The 19,108-nt window shown below is 42.1% G+C and overlaps 1 protein-coding gene across 2 annotated transcripts; it reads left to right on the forward strand.

Annotated features, from left to right (window-relative positions):
- The first annotated feature begins 1,484 nt into the window (after positions 1 to 1,484).
- On the forward strand, positions 1,485 to 17,879 carry ampd2b (adenosine monophosphate deaminase 2b). 2 transcript variants are annotated; one of them, XM_084016079.1, is made up of 18 exons: positions 1,485 to 1,840; positions 10,905 to 11,029; positions 11,115 to 11,245; positions 11,323 to 11,391; positions 11,481 to 11,583; positions 11,724 to 11,913; positions 12,850 to 12,991; positions 13,119 to 13,208; positions 13,314 to 13,443; positions 13,552 to 13,746; positions 13,841 to 13,972; positions 14,070 to 14,233; positions 14,596 to 14,722; positions 14,805 to 14,968; positions 15,826 to 15,946; positions 16,097 to 16,270; positions 17,004 to 17,114; positions 17,225 to 17,879. In XM_084016079.1, exons 1-18 carry the CDS (start codon positions 1,741 to 1,743, stop codon positions 17,438 to 17,440), a joined length of 2,484 nt encoding a protein of 827 aa, XP_083872205.1. In that variant the 5' UTR covers positions 1,485 to 1,740; the 3' UTR covers positions 17,441 to 17,879. The 2 variants fall into 2 exon arrangements, with proteins under 2 accessions (XP_083872205.1, XP_083872206.1); XM_084016080.1 differs by lacking the exon at positions 1,485 to 1,840 and adding an exon at positions 7,368 to 7,504.
- Positions 17,880 to 19,108: the final 1,229 nt, after the last annotated feature.

Consider the following 19,108-nt stretch of genomic DNA (forward strand, 5'->3'; position numbering starts at 1 on the left):
TATAGGTGGATGTGAGGTTTTTCAACCCTCTGAAACAAAAATAATATGCTCAGGAAAGACACTTGAGTCCTTGAGTGTGTTTGGCGGAAGTGAAATTGTTCATCAGTATGTTTATTATAGTAACCGTGGTTGTTTAGAGTTATGCTTTTAGCTGGATAAACATTTTTCCATTAAAAGTGAGTCTCCTGTCCCAACCTCGACTAAAACTAACATCCTTCCTAAAACACAGCTCAAGTTATTTTAAAAACCATCCATCCAGAAGAATTTACCAGAAACAAGGGGCACTTAAATCATTGTACAATAATCATTTTACATGTATAAAAAACAAAAATTTCACATGTAAACAAACAAGTCTTTTCTCTTCAGGGAGACCAGTAAACTGTTTATAAATAATGATAGATTAGCTATAAATAGTGTTATGTGCGCTCGTTAAATTCAGCTTCCTACATTATAGTTTTATTGAGATTATGATTTAGGTTTGAACCTAAACAGACCATCATCCCTTCTATTTAAGGAATCATTTGTGCTGAGCATCATGGTTAATCTTACACATTACAATAAATTCCTGGATAAATAAAGCATAAATCTGAGGTTATAGGTGTCCTTTCAAGGACATTTTAAATGGGTTTGGTGTTTGGTGATGTCAACATGTCTTACCATGTTAATGGGCTCACTGAGCAGCTTATCTCACACTCGGTTTCACATCCCAGTATGATGTTGTGCTGCAGTCTCTTTCACTACTACCCCATAAACGCCACAAGAGGGCGCTAGCTCCACAGTGCACCTTACTGCAACGCTCTAACTAGGTGTCAGTCTTCATCTTCATTCATCAGTTTGCTGCCAGTTTCTTCAACACACTTTTTTAATTGGGATTAGAAATCACAAACTTCCAATTTCTTCTTTATTTATCAACTAGGTCCTACATGATTAGACGCCGATTTGATGGAAATTAATTATCTTTAATTCTAAAACATAGAATTATGCAAAAGGTCAACAAAAATCACGGAATTTTTTTTGAATCTACAAAGGCCCTGCAGAAAAATTTTGGGAACCACTAATTTAGTAAATCTTCCTACTTTTTTATTTTATCACTTAATAAAACCAAGAGACCTATAGCAGAAGAATGCTGTTATTTATTATTATTATTATTATTATTATTATTATTATTATTATTATTATTATTATTATTATTATTATTATTATATTTTATTATCATTATGATTAGTTTGATTAGACCACATAGAGTACGATTTGTATCACAAGTTTTTGTAGCACAATTCTACCGTAAACACAACTTCTCTTACCATTGGCTTGCGCACAATCTGTGGTCGTCATGGTAACAGCAGAGCTGCAGCCTGCTGCGTGTGCGTGTGCGTGTGGTACCCTAAGTGTGTACGCGTGTGTGCATGCACGGCACGCTCAGCCTCCATCAGCCTCCATTAGCGCTGCAGCGCCGGCACGGGAGCCTTTCTGAGGGGGGGCGGGGTCTGTTTCGCTGCAGAGGGATGCACCGCGATCGCACGCTGGACCAACCAGTCTGGAAATCCCTGCTCGCAGGCACGTAGCGCACGCGCGCACACGCGCACACACTCGCGCCGACTGCAATCCAATCCCCTCAAGCTCCCAGCATCTGTCCTCCATCTCTTCTCGTCTCTCCTCGTCTCTCTCTCTCCAGCGCTCCGTCCTACTCCGCTCTCCGTCTACCCTTCCTGCCAAGCTGAACCCGCACAACCTGGGATCATGTCCTCCAACCTGCCCCCAGGGACGGCCGCCGGGGCCAAAAACAAGCCCCTCTCCCCCTTCAGGAAGCGGGGCAGCCTGCAGTATGCAGCCAGCACAGGTGAGTGGAGGAGGGAGCTGGTGTCGGTTCATTGACCGAAGGAGCACGTAATGAGCCTGATGAGGTGCTGTGGCTCTGGACTGTGCGTTGTTACGTGAATTCTGACTTTTTAAACCATTGCACTTCGATTTGTGATTATTAATGATTTCAAGAAAGCACTTGTCGGAACACTTTTCGTCTGCGAGGAGTTTGTGGGGAATGCAAACCTGTTGATTAGGGAGGTGCAGCAGAGGATGCTCTCTGTGGATCCACCCTGCAGTTTCATGTCAGTGTGCTGGTTTACAGTTCCCCCTTTCTTTCCTTTGTCTTATGATTATTCTTATGAGTGAAACAAAAAGCATTCAGGATCAGCCAAGGCTGTGTGAAACCATGACGATGTTGCATAACTCGTTTTGAGGTGGGGAAAAAAACACAGATTTAGTCAGTTTTTAACTTAAACTTGAACATAGCACCCATATGTGGGTGACCCTTTTGGTCTGTGACACCCTTTTGTTGCAAGATGGAGAAAAAAATGCACCTTCAAATATTTCTATTTCTGATATTATGTACGTGTTCCTTAGACAAATGTGATGACGGTGTTTTTCATTTGGCCTGACGGCAGTCTGTGGCCTGGAGAGAATATGTAGGTTGGTCCCTCAGGATTTGATCCCCTGCTGAATGAGAGGATTAGCCTCCACTCTGATGTATGCACACGCTGGTCGGCCTTTCATCCAAGCGACCAACTGCAAAGAGTGACAGTGAACATATATCCTGTATTTCATTAGGAACACCTCTTTTGTATTTGGACGCACATGATATAATCTCCCTCTACTGGCAGGGCTTTTTTGAAATATTAAAATTACATAACGCTTGCACACGTTGGCTTAAAAACATGCTGTATCTTTAAAAATAACCCAGGTCACGTTACCACTGCAGCCATGTAACCGACAGTGACATGCTGCGACCTCACAATGACTGTCAAGGTTGACAGGGATTGATTTGGAGCCCTGACAATAACTGCAACAGCTGGAGGTCTGAGTGATTCACAAAGCCCTCCAATCAGGATGCCCTCTGCGATTCCCCTCATTAAGTGCTCCTATAGCTGACAGGGCTTATTAAAGAAATTGCTCTGGAGGAGTAAGTGGCAGCCTTAACGACGAGAGGCAGCCTTGGCTTTTATATTCAACTGACGGCTTTCTTCTTCTGTGGTTTTTTTATTTTTAAACGTCGAGGACTGGGCACAGATTTCGAAAGTCTGCAGAATCACATAAAGACAGCATTCACTTGTCACGTTAAAGCACCCGGGAAGCAATCAGAGTATGCAGAGATGACATTTAGGTGACTCAGCGTCTTTTGTTTTTTCTAAAGGACACTAATCTAGTTTTTATACAGTCAGTGGAAATTGTAAAACATGCAGTGAAAACAGGCTGCAGATACACAATCATTTGATTGTTTTAGGTGGATTATTTGAATAGTTGCTCTGGTGTCTTCTTGATCAAGTGATTGCTAATCTGCTGCCCTCCCCGTTCCATGTCTACCAGCTCTTTTCTCTGTTGTGCAGTAAGAGCTGAGGCATTGTTGTGTGCTCCATATTTAGACATCATCGCAGGGTTTGTGGACTGAACTGTTCACAAGCGTTGTGTGAATCACTTGTTTGGCTGTGAAAAAGGTAGTTCTGAAATGAGCACACCACCCACTCACCAGTTCGCCTTTTCTGGGCCTCCTGCTGTTTCTCACTTGTTGAACCTCTTAAATCGGCGACGGCAGGAACGTTATGTAGCATCGTATCTGCTTACTATTTTATCTTACTATTGAAAGTGTTGTACAATAAGTGACACAAGCATCATTCGGCAAAAGTACTCTTGGAAAATATAATAATAGTCAACATGTTATACATCAGTATAGAATTGTACAGATGTAAAAACAGATAGACGATGAAATTATGACTACTTGAGAGCACAAAATACACTGTACAGTAGATTACAGTAAAGAACAGTAAAATATGTATTAAATCTCTGTTGTTTCTTTGACACTTGATATTTGTCAAATATGGGTTTTCGCATATCTGGGGAATCCACTTTACTTCAGTAAATGTCAAGAAATCTGCATTTTAAATCCAAACACTAACACTATCAGAAAAAAATATAAAGTATCAAAAGTAAAACAACTTGTGAAAATGGAGAGCTCTTTCTATTGTATGTTATCATATATAACATTATTATTATCATGCTTATTATTAATAATAATGCATCAATACACATCGTTTAATTTACTCGGTTAAACTTATACATCCATCATATTTTATAAATGTAAAATTGTAATCTGCAAAGTACCAAGTGTCTGTCAGATGAATGTAGTGCAGATGAATGTAGTGGGGTATAAGGTGCAATATTTAAAACATGAAATAAGAATCATCAGAATCATACGGGACACGAGCTCCCTGATGGACCTTTGAACACGTTGCACTTCGCCCACGTCTCGTTCACGCCTCCTTTGGTCGTGTCGCTCCTCGTCACCGCTGCTCAGCACAAGTCAGGGTCTGTGAACAAATACAGGAATTATACTGTGGAGGGACGCTGTGGGTTAAATGTGAAGCCCCGTCCCTCTCCACACTAATGCAATCTGTACAATCTGTGATCTGTGGGACTCCCACCCCAACACACCTTCATCAGATAACCTTTACTCCTCGTGTGCATCTATAGATGTCGTTTAGAGGTCTGTGTCTCTGCAGCTCCTATAGAACCAACATCCGGCCCGTCAGAGGTCTCGTAGACTCGTGCCCCATGGGTGGGACCACCTCTTGTATTGTGTTATTCATAGCTCATTGTGTGGTAGATATAGTTCCCTGATGCCAGCTGATGTCTGAGACCCGTGGACCTGCTGTGCCAGAACGTTCTTTGACAGGTACAGTTCACGCTGCTGAAGATGTAACCTGGAGTTAAAGCAAATAGTGTTTTATCTGTTGGCTTTTTTATTCAGTAGGCATCTACTTCAGTACAGTTCTTAAGTACTTCAGGTACTTGTATTATAGTATTGACATTTGATGCTTCTTTCAACATCTGTTTAACCGCACCTCAAATCTTTTTAATTCACTGCATGTATCTTATAACCATAGTAAGTAACTACTTTTCATGTAATTTTAGAGTCAATTAGTCCATCAACATTAAATGTGAATCGGCAACTATTTCATTATTGACTAATTGTTAAAAAAAATGCCAAATATCAGCTGGTTCCAGCTTATCAAATGTCAAAATGTTCCTTCTTTACTTATATGCAACAATTAACATGTTTTAACTTTTGTACTGTTGGCCAAGAAAAAAAAAAACAATCAAGTAAATAAAAGACATTTTTTTTCTTATAAATGGTATTCTAAGAAATTTTGATCGCCATTTTTCCACAAAAAGTCTAAATGATCAATAGATTTAATAATCATCTAGTTAATTGATAAGGAAATCTTGTCTTACAAGACATTTAATTCTAACTGAGCTCTATCTCAACCATGCTAATGTATCACAATAATAATGCAATAATACAAAATTATTTATATAATAACCTCTTGAAGGGACCATTCTGCATGGTGAGTACTTTTATTGGTGTGACCTTCATTTTGCTGCTATGCTTTTACTTTTGCTAAATTTGGAAAGCAGGACTTTTGCTTTTACTTATGAATTAACTTTGGTGGATAAATGCAGCTTCATTCATTCCTCAAGCTTGTGTGGATTTTTGTGTGATGCAGGATTTGACCATCAGAGGGAGCTTTGTCTGAATAAATGCATGCAATGCTTGTATGTTGCTCTCCTCTCTATGCCACATCAATTTGATTGGGTATTTTGGCTTTTAAGTACCTTCAGAAGAATAATATCACCCAGACAGACACAGCTATAATTTGCTTGTCTTCAGATTGTGTTTGACTCTGTAGCACTCAGTTTTTTCTGTCCAGGCTGGTCAGCCGTTTCAAACTGGATTGCTCCGGTTTAACAGCAGCTCTCATCATAAGCTTAAGGGGGGAAATGTGTTTTATTTGCAGTTTATGATGTTCTGACTGTCAGGAATGAATTAAGTAACCCTTTTTACCCTTGATTTGTGTTTACATTTGATTGTATGTATTAAAGGGAGTTCGATGGTAATTATGATTGCTTGCTCTGGGTCCTAAATATAAAAAACTGCATTATTTTTGCTTTAATAACAGGTCATGCAAATATGTTATTATTGTTTAAAGGATAAGGCTGGCAATATTCTGTATTTTTATTTAGCAAATCCCATGAAAAGACCAAACCTATCAATTAATTAATAAAAGCATGATGTAGCTTTTTCGTCTTTGTCATATCTCCAGATGTCCAACAACTATTAAAACCACATAAAGAAGAAAACATCTATTTGTGAACCACTTTTAAAGACCATTACCTCTTCATTATTATAGACCAACAATGTGACAATAATAAGAAATGTATAAAGTATGCCATTTCCTTCACAAGAAAAGCAAAAACAGCACAAATCATAAAATTAGGTGTTAGGTTCAGAAAGGGTTTAAGACAACTTGAGTTGAACTCTAGACAGTATTGAGCAAGAGAAGATAAGATAGGAGGTGCAAACTCTCTAAACAAACCAAAGTTGTTTGAGCTTAAAAGCCTTTTTTTCTTATTGGTTGCAAATTAATCTAAATAAGTCTTAGCTGATGACAGATTTCATCAACATATTTTTCTCTTTAAGAAAAAATGAAGAACTCTATTTAGTAAGCAGCGATGGCCATTTCTTCCAAATCTTTCTTGACTTAATTAAGTCCGAAATATCCGATAAATGTGCCATAATTTTGATTTGACAAAATTAGACGTTTTTTTCTTCAGATTTTCAGTAGAAATGAAAGTACAGTCCAGTTTAATCTTGAAACATTTTTCATTTCCTTTTTTTGCTGTTCAAGCTTGCAGCTGTTCCGGTTATCCAGAGCAAATTTACTCTCAGTGCAGAAGCAGAACAAGAGAAGAGATATGACTGCAGAGAAATGTGCTCACTGCAGACCCGATGACGGCTTTCACAAACGTTTATCATTCTGTGTCACGAAATTGCATTAGTTTCTGAGTTATGAATGTGTTATTTCATCACTTTTAGCACACACAGTTCTGTGTTTATAACGTGAGAAAGAATGTTCTAGAAATGAATGCTGCAACCATAATGAGGACGCCGTGCTGGCCCTTTAATTTCATTCATGTGAGAGGACATGGAGGCAAGTTCTCCTTTATTAAACAGCCGTCTCCCTCAGACTGCCGCTATTCAGCTGGCAAGAAAAAGGGACCATGACGTCTCAAACCGTACCGCTGAGCAAGCACCATTTTATCCACACACACGCCGATGACACAAACATCCTGAACACATGGTCCCCTCAGCAAAACACAGCACAGAGGACAAGGTTGAGGACAGAGGGGGGTGTTGTCGGAGAAACTCACAGCAGGAGAACCCACATCCGCCGGTGGATGTGTGTCGTCTCCCCCCCTCCCTGCCTCCTCTCCCTCTTGTGGTACATTCCAGATGGATGTCAGAGGCATTTAAATGAGGAGGATCAGCTCCAGAGGCAGCTAGTGCAGCGACAGCTGGCCTGAACCAGGAGGCAGACAGAGCAGAGACAGAGCAGAGGGGGGTCACCCACTGGGATGTGAGGGGGAGTTCATGGATCTGCTGGACCAGCTCTTTGTATGTATGACAGGGACAGGTTAAGGGGAAAGAGGAGATGACCGACTGTGTTGACGTGCGATTGTACCTGTGTTTTTGCCAGTTTTGTCATTTGTCTGAGCGTTTGTTGTGCTTCTTTCTCGTTATCCATCTCCCTCCCTCACATCATGTTTAACCCGTCTTGAAAGGACAGCAGACGCCATCCTGGCTCCATTTGCTGTTTGCCATGCTCTGTCTCCCTCTCTCTCTCTGTCTGTCTGTGTCTCTCCTCCCTTGGCCCTGCTAGCTGCTGGTTAACGCAGCCTCCGAGGAGATAGGTACGCTCCACTACCCTCATCCTGTGCAAAAGCACAAATAAAATTCTCCCCCTCTAACCCTCCCCCCTCTTTTCCATTTCCCCCTTTCATACTCGCTGCCACTCTCCCCTTAACGGCTTTGTGTAATAGCCCTGAGCAGTACTGAGCGTGCTGAGGAGAACGTGTGTTGATCGCTCCACAAACTAGCTTTCTCGTGTTTTTCAGAGATGCTATAAAGGTACAGCTGCGCAGATCAATAAATTGTGCTGACTACACCTGCGACTGTGGGGGTCTGACGGAGAGGGTTGTTTTCAAGGCGAGCTGGCACCGTGCTGTCATATGTCCGGCATCACTTTTCTTCACGGTTCAATCGAGGAAGGCTGAGAGTAGCGAGATAAACACACGAAAGAAGTTTCTGCCTGTAGACGTGCAGTTCATGCAGCTGCAGACGAAACCAACTTTAATTACACCTTGGAGAGACGTCAGCTGTTTTGATGCAGAGCCATTCAGAGATGCTGGAGGGGAGAGAGGAATCCAGCCCGATTGTTGTTGTTGTGCTGAACTGTGTGTCTGCAATATACTTCTCATGAAACACTGCAGTGTAAGATAAGTAACATGATCTTTTTTTGTTTCATGATCTCTCTCTTGACCCCTGACCTCCTGCTCCCCCTATGGCCTGTTGAGATAACTTTACACTTGTGATCCCAACCCCGAGGACCTGATACCACTGGGTTTGAGTTACACTGTAGTCAGTGGGCTCTCCGTTCTCTGTGCTGCTGCTGAAATCTGCATGCAGTGGAATTCCCTCCGTTAGTTGATACCGTTCGACCTCATTTTGAGTGGAAGATGATGTGTTGAATTGTCTTTTCCTCAACGCGTAGTATCGGACACCTCCGGTCTGTTTTTACTCATGTTGCATTTGACCCTCATGCTGCTTCCCTACTGTCCCAATTAGATCAATAAAAGCTTCAGCCGACTAGGTCATGTGATATATGTTCAAGTGAAGCATGGTTGACTTTAGTTTCTGGAGGGAGGGGGGGGGGGGGGGGAGTTGTTATGTAACCAGAGATGCTACTGATCCAAATATAGCAGCCATTAGGGGATTAGCTCCGGGCCCGGATGGTTTGGCTCGGCTCGGCTTCGCTGTGATGTCTTTGCCGCTGGTCCCCTCCTGCCCTCCACGCCAGTGTCCACTGTGATAACAGCTAAGTTGGTGTGCACCCAAACCGACAGCAGAGACACTAGCTTAGCCGGCTGTTACATCGCACAGACGTCCTCCCTCCGATCATCGGCGGAGCATCTGTGGCCGGACTTTGTGGGCTTTCTGACTGAGACTGGAGGACAATTTGTTATTCAAGAATTTGAAAATGTGCACCACTGATTGTGCACTGAGCATGAGGGCTATTACACAAAACCTTGAGGCAGAGCTTGATAAACAATGATTACACCATCACCTCTTTTCTCGTCAGAGCCACCATTCTGTCTGCCTCCTCAAGTGTTTCTGTACCTTTTAATGAAGCTTTTTGTCTAATCGGCCCAGTTAATTGGCCTCTCTTGTCTGCTTTACTAGAGCAGAGAGATTCAGACATGTTGTGTTAAATTAATGAGACTCTTCATTTGGATAATGGCACAATAATACAAAGACAACATTGCAGGTAATCCTACTGCATATGTATGTATGTATGGTCTCTAAATACTGACAGACAACAGGTCCAGTGACACTCTAGTACACACAGGTTGAAATATTTATCAGGATGATGAATATTTCAGGGATCGGTGCGTAGTTTCAGGGGACAGATTAATATCATTGCAGACGAGGGGGAAACACAGCAGTGGAGTTATTGTCTCTCCTCACTGTTTATTTTATTTATTTATTTTTTGTTTATTTGACAAGGACAGTGCATATTAATAAACATTTCTGTAAATATGCCAGATTTAGCCAGAAGGCTAGTTTCCATCTGTAGTCCTTGGCCAGATGTAACAATAGGCTCCCTAAAAAGCAAATAAGCAAATAACAGAAAGAGTTTAAAAAAGAGAACATAGATAAGCAACAGATAAAACATCAATTATAACCACATACAAGTATTCAGTAGATCAAGCATTAAAATACATAAAGCATGCAGGACAAACAAGAGTCTGCATCAAACAAACACAAATTGAAAAGGTAGACTAGGACTTATAGCAGACATCTATATGTGTTAGACATCGAGGCAATAGCCCACCAGAGCAGACAGTACATGCACAACAAAAAAAACAAAAAGTCGACATGACAATAGTACATGAAGCAGCACAGGAGAGACATGGAACGAGCTACACAAAAGCATACAAACAAGCAAACATACAAAGTAAGTTGCAAGACGCAGGACAAATTCACAGACTGTTTTGCCCCACATCTCTGTTTCCCTCATTGTCGATTACTTACGTTGATCCTCTCAGTGCATCCAATCACCAGCCGGCTTTGTCCCAAGTCTTTTTTTTTTCTTTGACCATTCCCCTTTCGTTCTCCCTTCTTTCCTTTCCGTGACAACTGGGTTTGTATAAAACTTGAGTCTTGGGATGTCAACAATGGAGGGTATTTGCCGGTGTGTGTGTGTGTGTGTGTGTGTGTGTGTGTGTGTGTGTGTGTGTGTGTGTGTGTGTGTGTGTGTGTGTGCACGCCGATGGGCTCTCCACCTGAATGGTCCATTGTGTATTGAGGCAACAGTCGCTGAGCTCAGACGTCCAGCGCTGACAGAGCAACAGTCTTCTGCAGTGCACGGACTGTTTTGGTCAGTGTGAATAACATGTTGATGGAATGGAACATCATAAAGACTAGAGTTTCTCTGTCTCTGTTTAGCTGATTCATATTCATGTCTACTATTGCCATGACGGCTAAAAGAAGAGGGCATTAATAGGAAACAGCTGCTGCGAGCAAAACTGATTCATGATCTCTCCAAACTGAAATGAGTTTGTGTCTTTGGAGCGACTGAAAGGAGGCGTTACTTGTCTGACTATAATTAGAATATACTAAGGCCTTAATTTGCGGTTCTTTCATTTCTTAAGTGCCACAGAAAAGTTATTCTAGGAGAGTTTTCTCACTCATTTCATGAGTTCCTTCCCTCTCTTCTCCTCTTCTTTATCTCCAGTTGATCTCCGCGGTGCCCGCCACCTCCTCACTTCCCAGCATTCCTTGCCTGGGATCCCCGTGGCCTTGAAACAATCCGTCGACTTGCGTACATCCATGGACGGGAAGTACAAGGAGATTGCTGAGGTTAGTGCTCCGTGAATGAATAACTTGAAAAGTCAAGATTGACCTGAAACTGACTTTCACAGTGTTGTTGAATCCGTGTGCGAAGGAGCTGTTCTCTCGCACTCTGGCGGAGAGTGAGATGCGCAGCGCCCCCTATGAATTTCCCGAGGATAGCCCAATCGAACAGCTGGAGGAGCGACGTCAGCGCCTTGAGCGACAGATCAGCCAGGATGTCAAGTAAGTGGCGGGAAGGAGGTTGATGTATTTGCAGCCAGGTTGTTCTCTGATGATCCTAAATCTCTCTCTGTGTTCAGGTTTGAACCCGACATCCTCCTGAGAGCCAAACAGGAGTTCATGAAAACTGACAGCGCCACAGATCTTGAGTAAGTGTAGGAAACAGTGGTCTCGTTATCCACTGAATGTATATCTGTAAGCATCAGAATTGAAAATAAGTGAATGTGTTTGTCATCAGGTACATGAAGGAGCAGAGCCAGGCTCCCGAGCTGCAGGAGAGAGAACCAGTTCCAGAGAGAGAGTACCAGCGAGTTGCTATTTCTGGAGAGGAGAAATGTGGAGTAAGTCAGAGTCCCAGTAACGCAGCGAGAATTAGAAACAAAAGGAGTTCTTAGTAGAAGCATTCTTTGGTGTTTCACACTATTAAATAACACCTCCTCTCTATCTTCATTCCTTTTCTTTCTTTTGTTCTTCCATCAAGGTTCCCTTCACAGATCTGTTGGATGCAGCCAAATGCGTGGTGAAGGCTCTGTTCATCAGACACAAGTACATGGGACTGTCACTGCAGAGTTTCTGCAGGACCACCGCTCGTTACCTGCAGGAGCTGAGCGAGAGGCCTCTGGACCTGGATGTCTACGAGGAGGAGATCCCAGAGACCGCAGCCACTGCATGTATATAACCACATCAACACCTATCCTCATGTACTGCACACCTAAAAACATTCACCCACATTGAAGAAACAGGAGGCCCGGATTTGTTCCGACACAATTAGTTGATAGAATTGATCATCAGTTAATACTAATATATTTTTATTTGAGGGTTTGCTACTTTTATCTTTATTGTAAATTTAATAACTTTGGGTTTTTAAGATGTTGAAATGTTGAATGTTTGACCCCTGTGACCCTTTTTTTAAATAATAACTTTTTATAACATAAAAATAATTACGTTATCAATGTATTTGCGTCACCCAAAATCAGACATCTGACATAACAAGAAATAAAGGAAGAAACCTCAAGGAAAGTGACATAAAAATCAACATAATTATTTAACAACTAAAATAAAGGTTATTTGCAGCTCTAATCCTGATTACTTTATTCCTGTTATTCAAAAATAATGAATGACTTATGTTGAAGGTCCAGTGTGTAGGATTTAGAGACACCTAGTGGTGAGGTTGCAGATTGCAACCAACAACATTCGCCTCCACTCACTCCCTCCTTTTCCAAGTATGTCAGACAACTCGGGTGTCCTTCAGATAATGTAAAAAATGTGTTTGGTTTGTAAGAAAACCTACTCCCTGTGTAGATATGAAGAGCTCATTATAAGCCATCAAAAACGCAATCATTCTTAAATTCATACACTTAACATAATATAACAGCTATATTCTATTTCTGCCAGTAAATCCTTCACACTGCTCCTTTAATGTGGGAACTAATGTTCAGTGGCATGTGCGGTACTCTCACGCTAAGACATAACCGGGCACACCCACAGATTTCACAATCCATCTGTCACACACGCCTTACCAGGCCGTCTCCATGTGCAGGCTGTTAAAATAAGACCTTAGTTGCATGCGCGTTGCCACCCTGTTCAGACGTTCTGTCTCCTCTCAGATGCCACAGTGCACCCACCTGTTTCTGAAACGCACCCCTATGAGAACCAGGACCTCGCCAGCATGCCCCATGACATTGGTTACGGCTGCAAGATGGTGGACGGTGTCATGCATGTGTACACGACGAGGAACCTTATGGAAAAGTGAGATGCTTACGATGAGTTGCTTGCGTGCTTCATGTTGTCGCTCCCGCTCGTCTGTTTTAAGACGTCTGTTCGCACGTTTCGTCGGCGGCAGAGTTTCCTTCTTAAGTTGTGATGTTGCAAACAGGAGCACCGAGCTGGACCTGCCGTATCCAGACCTGCAGGAGTACATCGGTGATATGAACGTGATGATGGCCCTCATTATCAACGGACCCGTGTACGTTCCACTTGTTTTCAGATCAGTGTGTATATCGAGTATTTTATGGTTTTATTTATTTTTATTTATCACAAGACTTTCCTTTTTGAACCATCTGAACCACAGTAAGTCCTTCTGCTACCGTCGTCTGCAGTATCTCAGCTCCAAGTTCCAGATGCACATCCTGCTGAATGAGATGAAAGAGCTGGCGGCGCAGAAGAAAGTCCCACATCGGGACTTTTACAATATCCGTAAGGTGAACCTGACAGCTGTTTCTACTCTGCCTAATAAGAATGATTCACTGTTATCCAGGACCAGACTCTAAACATGTCATCTTATTTCGTCTCGTTTGTCCGTTTTACAGGTGGACACACACATTCACGCGTCGTCCTGCATGAACCAGAAGCACCTGCTGCGTTTCATCAAAAGGGCCATGAAGAAGTATCCGAGGGAGATCGTGCACGTGGAAAGAGGAAAGGGTCAGACGCTCATGGAGGTGTTTGAGACCATGAACCTGACGGCCTTCGACCTGAGCGTGGACACCCTGGACATGCACGCAGTGAGTGACCGACATGATGTTGAAAAGAGACAACAGCATCAGGGAATGAGAGATTTTTTTTTGTTTAATAACAGTGTTACAACTCTTCTCGCAGGACCGTAACACTTTCCATCGCTTTGACAAGTTCAATGCTAAATACAACCCCATCGGCGAGTCCATCCTGAGAGAGATCTTCATCAAGACGGACAACCACATCGAGGGGAAATATTTTGGCCACATTATTAAGGTGCTCACCTTAACGCTGCCTTTACCTCCCACGCCGGCAGTGTAAGTTCCTTAGAGGCTAACGCCCCCTGCTGATTGTTTGTGTCACTGCTTCTCAGGAGGTGATGGCAGACCTGGAGGAGAGCAAGTACCAGAACGTGGAGCTCAGGCTGTCGATCTACGGACGCTCCAGAGACGAGTGGGACAAACTGGCCAAGTGGGCTGTCGAACATCAGGTCTACTCCGGCAATGTGCGCTGGCTTGTGCAAGTGCCAAGACTGTTGTGAGTAACCCCAGTGGTGGGAAGTATGACACAATATTTATTAAGTATTAAATATTGTACTTCAATAGGCCTCACATTTCAACTTTATGCCACTTTATACTTCTTATTCCACCTCAAAACATTTTAGTTACCTTACACATTTCCATTTTACATAGAAAACATAGGATTAATTATACAGATGAATACTTGTTTTCTTTTACTTCAGTAAAAGGTATTTCTAAAAAGTATGTTTACAGTGATATTTCTATTTCTGCCATATCAATCACTAAGCATCTTTAAAATATCTACTGCACACATGAGTAAATAGAGGAGACGGATAACATTTCATCACTGACTTCCTGGTTTGCGTTTCTCTCTCAAAGCGACGTCTACCACACAAAGAAACAGCTGTGCAACTTCCAAGAGATGCTGGAGAACATCTTCATGCCTCTGTTCGAGGTCACAGTCGACCCGGGCAGCCATCCAGAGCTGCACCTCTTCCTTCAGCACGTACGAAGTCATACATTTATGTTCATCACATGTAGCCAGACCTCGGAGGGTTTCACAGATCTCTCCCTGGTTCCTCACACAGGTGGTGGGTTTTGACAGTGTGGATGATGAGTCAAAACCGGAGCAACATATCTTCAACTTGGACAGTCCGCTGCCAGGCAACTGGACGACGGAAGACAACCCGCCCTACTCCTACTACCTCTACTATATGTATGCAAACATGACGGTGCTGAATCACCTGCGCAGGTACGCAACTACACCTCAGTCCAAGTCGCTGCCACTATATGTGTAGGTTGTGATTGAATGAAACCAAGTCCCAGTCCCAGGTTCCAGTCTCACTTTGCATTAATTTACAGTGTTACTATGAATTGTAGATTATTGCTTAGTCAACCATAATAAAGCTGCATTTAGGCTCCTGTAATCTGAAAGCAGCTATGATGTATAGAATAATTTTGAGATTCTTAAAGTATGAAGTGTTTGCTAGAAATTCACAATTGCGCAAAAAGGTTTTAAAAATAGATTATGAAAAACACTTACCTCTCAGTTAACACTTAAAACACATTTTGAGGCACAATGTTTTTAAATGTTTTCTTTGTTTTCCTTCACATTTTTCAAGCTGCAATTCACAATACATAAAAACCAATAAGTTACAAAATGATTAGAGTAGAAGATCATGTTTGGCATGTCAATAGATTGGAATGGTATATATTGGATATAAGTGCAATACAGGACTCAACTTCCTTTACAATTTTTTTTTATAACAGATCTCATTTGATGGCAAATTGTCTCAACTTCACCTAATTAAGAGCAGAATTCAAGAACCTTCATAACAAATACAATTTTAGCACGTGTGTGTGTTTGTGGGTGTGTGTGTGTGTGTGTGCACGCATAAGTTTCATATTACTGTAGCACAAAGGGACACACCATAAAGTAGACTCTCATGGAGTCATCTTCTTGCCCTCCATCGGTCATCTGTTTTATATTAAAGTCACTCAGGAACAGCAGCTATACTTCCTTATACTTACACCCCAAACAATGGTGCCATTTGTTATCCCGTTATACTCTCAAGTGGCCTTCTAGCATCTGCGTCTTTGTCGTTCCAGGCAGCGAGGGTTTCACACGCTTGTCTTACGTCCTCATTGTGGGGAGGCGGGGCCTATCCATCACCTGGTGTCTGGCTTCATGCTGTCTGAGAACATCTCCCATGGGCTGCTGCTGAGGAAGGTGTGACCTCGTTATCATCTTCAGTGTTTATTAGCCCCTCAGTTAGAATTCTTCTTTAAATGCTCGTAGAAAATCAGGGCTACGGTATTAATGTACTCCTCCAGCATCGATTGTTTAATACAGCACACATCTTGCCGTTTGCTCCTCCAGGCTCCTGTGCTGCAATACCTGTACTATTTGGCCCAGATAGGTATCGCCATGTCCCCTCTCAGCAATAACAGCCTGTTCCTCAGCTACCATCGTAACCCTCTGCCAGAGTACCTGTCCAGAGGCCTCGTGGTCTCGCTGTCCACAGACGACCCTCTGCAATTTCACTTCACCAAGGTCAGTGCACACAGTCGATCATTTGTAGCATCCTGCAGAAGGATTCCCACGCGTCCTGGAACAGCGGGAAACTGTTGGTTTTCCAGTTATTGAAAACTCCTATTTTCCTGCCACACCGTCACATGCTAGCACATGCATGTTGGATGACATGACATGACGTTGATTTCTTCCCAACCTGTTTAAACGGTTGAAAAATTCTCGAGTTGAGTGCCATGTTTGGTTCAGTTGCCAAAGTTAGACATGTGATTCAACTCTGCTGAGTCATGGTTTCCCATGGGCATCGCTGAGACAGTTGGATAATAATGAATTAGAAGCCAGGGTCAAAACAATGAATGGGAGCCCAAAACACCAGTGAAATACTGGCTAACAGGACTTTTTTTGTTTTTCTGGCATAGAATCTTCAAATGCAAAGATGCTGCTGTTAAAATAAAATGGACCATGAAACTTTTCATGTATTCATTTTATCTAATTTAATCCTTTTTTTTTTTTAAATCTATTTAATGTATTTCACATATTGCGAAGACAACATTAAATCATGGTTTCGGCATGATCTTTGTCAGACAAGTTTGTTAAATAGTGGATTCAAAGTGGTACATGTGGAGTCCACATTGTAGACACATTATATTTGTGCAAGACAACTAGTAACCACCACCAATTTGAGGGTCTATACAGCTTATACAAAAATCGGCCTCCAAGCAGTATTTGCTTGATGCTGTGTTGTGTCTGTGTGTAGGAGCCGTTGATGGAGGAGTACAGCATCGCTGCTCAGGTGTGGAAGCTAAGCTCCTGCGATATGTGTGAGCTGGCCAGAAACAGCGTGCTGATGAGCGGATTCTCTCAAACGGTATCAGTATAATTTTATTCATTGCACATTATAGTTTCACCGTCTACAACCATACCGCTCGCTCCTCGATCTACTGTTCTGCAGACAGTTTGATTTTTCTCCCCGATCAGGTGAAGAGCTCCTGGCTCGGCCCACACCACATCAAGGAGGGGCAGGAGAGCAATGACATCCGGCGCACCAACGTCCCCGACATCCGCGTGGCGTACCGCTATGAGACCATGTGTGAAGAGTTGAATTTAATCACGCAGGCCATCCGCACGGATGAGCTGGAGACCATCGAGGAGGAGGGGAGTCTGTGCATGGGAGCTGTGCGGGGAGGGAAGTGAAGACGCAGGACAACACAACCACGATGCTCACGACATTCCCCGTTCTCACGTCAGGACTTTATATAGATTCACATATCAACATATCATACCTGCGAAAAGAGCTTTGTCACAAGGAGATAATGAGAGCTGGTACTGTGGCAGCATGAGAGAGGACCTACAATCTGTGTACCCAAAGTGTTTACTTCCTTCTGTTTCTTGCGTCATTCTGTGTTTAATTGGTCGCGGTGACTTATTTTTAAATGATTTCTTTTTTAATTATTTGTTTTTCATGGTTTTCACCTCAATTTTGTCCATTTCTGTACAGTACTTTCCTGTACCAAGCATTGAATAATATTGACATTCAAGATTCAACCCTTTAATAAATCCTAATAACTGGATCCGACCGATTAAAACAACAGGACGATTTGGAATCATTTAAGGTAAAGAGCCTCTAACTAAGTACAGTAGTTACCACTGAAGACACTGGCAATTTTGGAGAGTTTAGTGACCTTGGATGAGTTTACGTTCCGCAGTTAAAAGGCAGAATCCAGTATTTATAGAGTCCACATATTTCAATTTGTCCCCTTTAGCCCCACAAAGTGAACAAACATGCAGCGTCAAGGAAGCTTTGAATCCTGATGATTATGGAGAAAGTTAAGTTATTTTAGTTTAATAGAATTTAGACAAAAGCTGACATAGGTCAGAGCAATTGTATATTGATTATATTGTATACGGTGGTTAACTATTCGAAAAAAAAAATGCAACAATGAGAGAGTGACTAAATCATACCATGAGTTTGAAACCTGGAATTCATGAACTTCACACTCTAATTAAGGCACAGACGAACAGCTGGTTCAACCTGATGCATGTCCTTGCAAATGGGCTCGTCTGAATAGAACTAGATATCAATGAATAGCTAACTGAATAAATAATGAATGAGGAATGGAGTAATGGGTGAGGTGGACTACTGTGGACTCCATACATCAATTATCAACCGCTTATCCAATGTTGGTGGGATGAGCTGAAACTGAGCTCCAAATCATGAAGCCTTTATCATGATGCAAAAACCTTTTAACAATATTCATAATGCCAAACTAGAAACACTGAATACATTGTCATGTGTTTGACATTTTCTAGTGTAACTATCAACAGGACAATACCTCATGCTGTGTAACTGAAACATCTCCACCTTCCCTGTTTCTGCTGCCGGCAAAGTTATTAACAACGTATTTCCTCTGCGTCATATTCTGTTTTTCTACGGTCTTTATGGTTATTCAGTAGAGTTGCATGGCTCATAAATATGTGTTTCTGGTGTGCAGTAATGCTTCTCTGTTGTAACATCTTGTTTTACTAACTCTTATTTTGGGACATTGTTTCAGTATGAACAGTAACTGTGATCTGATACGGTCTGTCCTTCACACACATTTATGAGTCAGAGTACAGTGATGATGCATGATCTGTTGCTTCCGTTTCTGCTCCTTGCACAAGTCCAACTGGTGCCAAATCCATAGATAAAGACATTTTTTAGAGAGCTGAAAGTACCTTGAAAACCCTTTTCAAACTCCTGCCTTCAGTTTGGGTCCTGATGTTATCTTTGCGGCTACTTATTGCTGTTCAGAAGCACTGCGTGTCCCTTCCAGAGAATTATGTGTTTGTATGTTTGTGAAACATTATTTAATTGCATTTGTG

The sequence above is a fragment of the Eutrigla gurnardus genome (genome assembly GCF_963514095.1).
Source record: "Eutrigla gurnardus genome assembly, chromosome: 8".
In the NCBI taxonomy this organism is placed as follows: Eukaryota; Metazoa; Chordata; class Actinopteri; order Perciformes; family Triglidae; genus Eutrigla; species Eutrigla gurnardus.

Coding starts and splice junctions, on each gene's coding strand:
- ampd2b (XM_084016079.1), top strand. CDS start 1,741: ATGTCCTCCAACCTGCCCCCAGGGACGGCCGCCGGGGCCAAAAACAAG. Junction 11,030..11,114: donor AGTACAAGGAGATTGCTGAG/GTTAGTGCTCCG, acceptor CCGTGTGCGAAG/GAGCTGTTCTCTCGCACTCT. Junction 13,747..13,840: donor ACACCCTGGACATGCACGCA/GTGAGTGACCGA, acceptor CTCTTCTCGCAG/GACCGTAACACTTTCCATCG.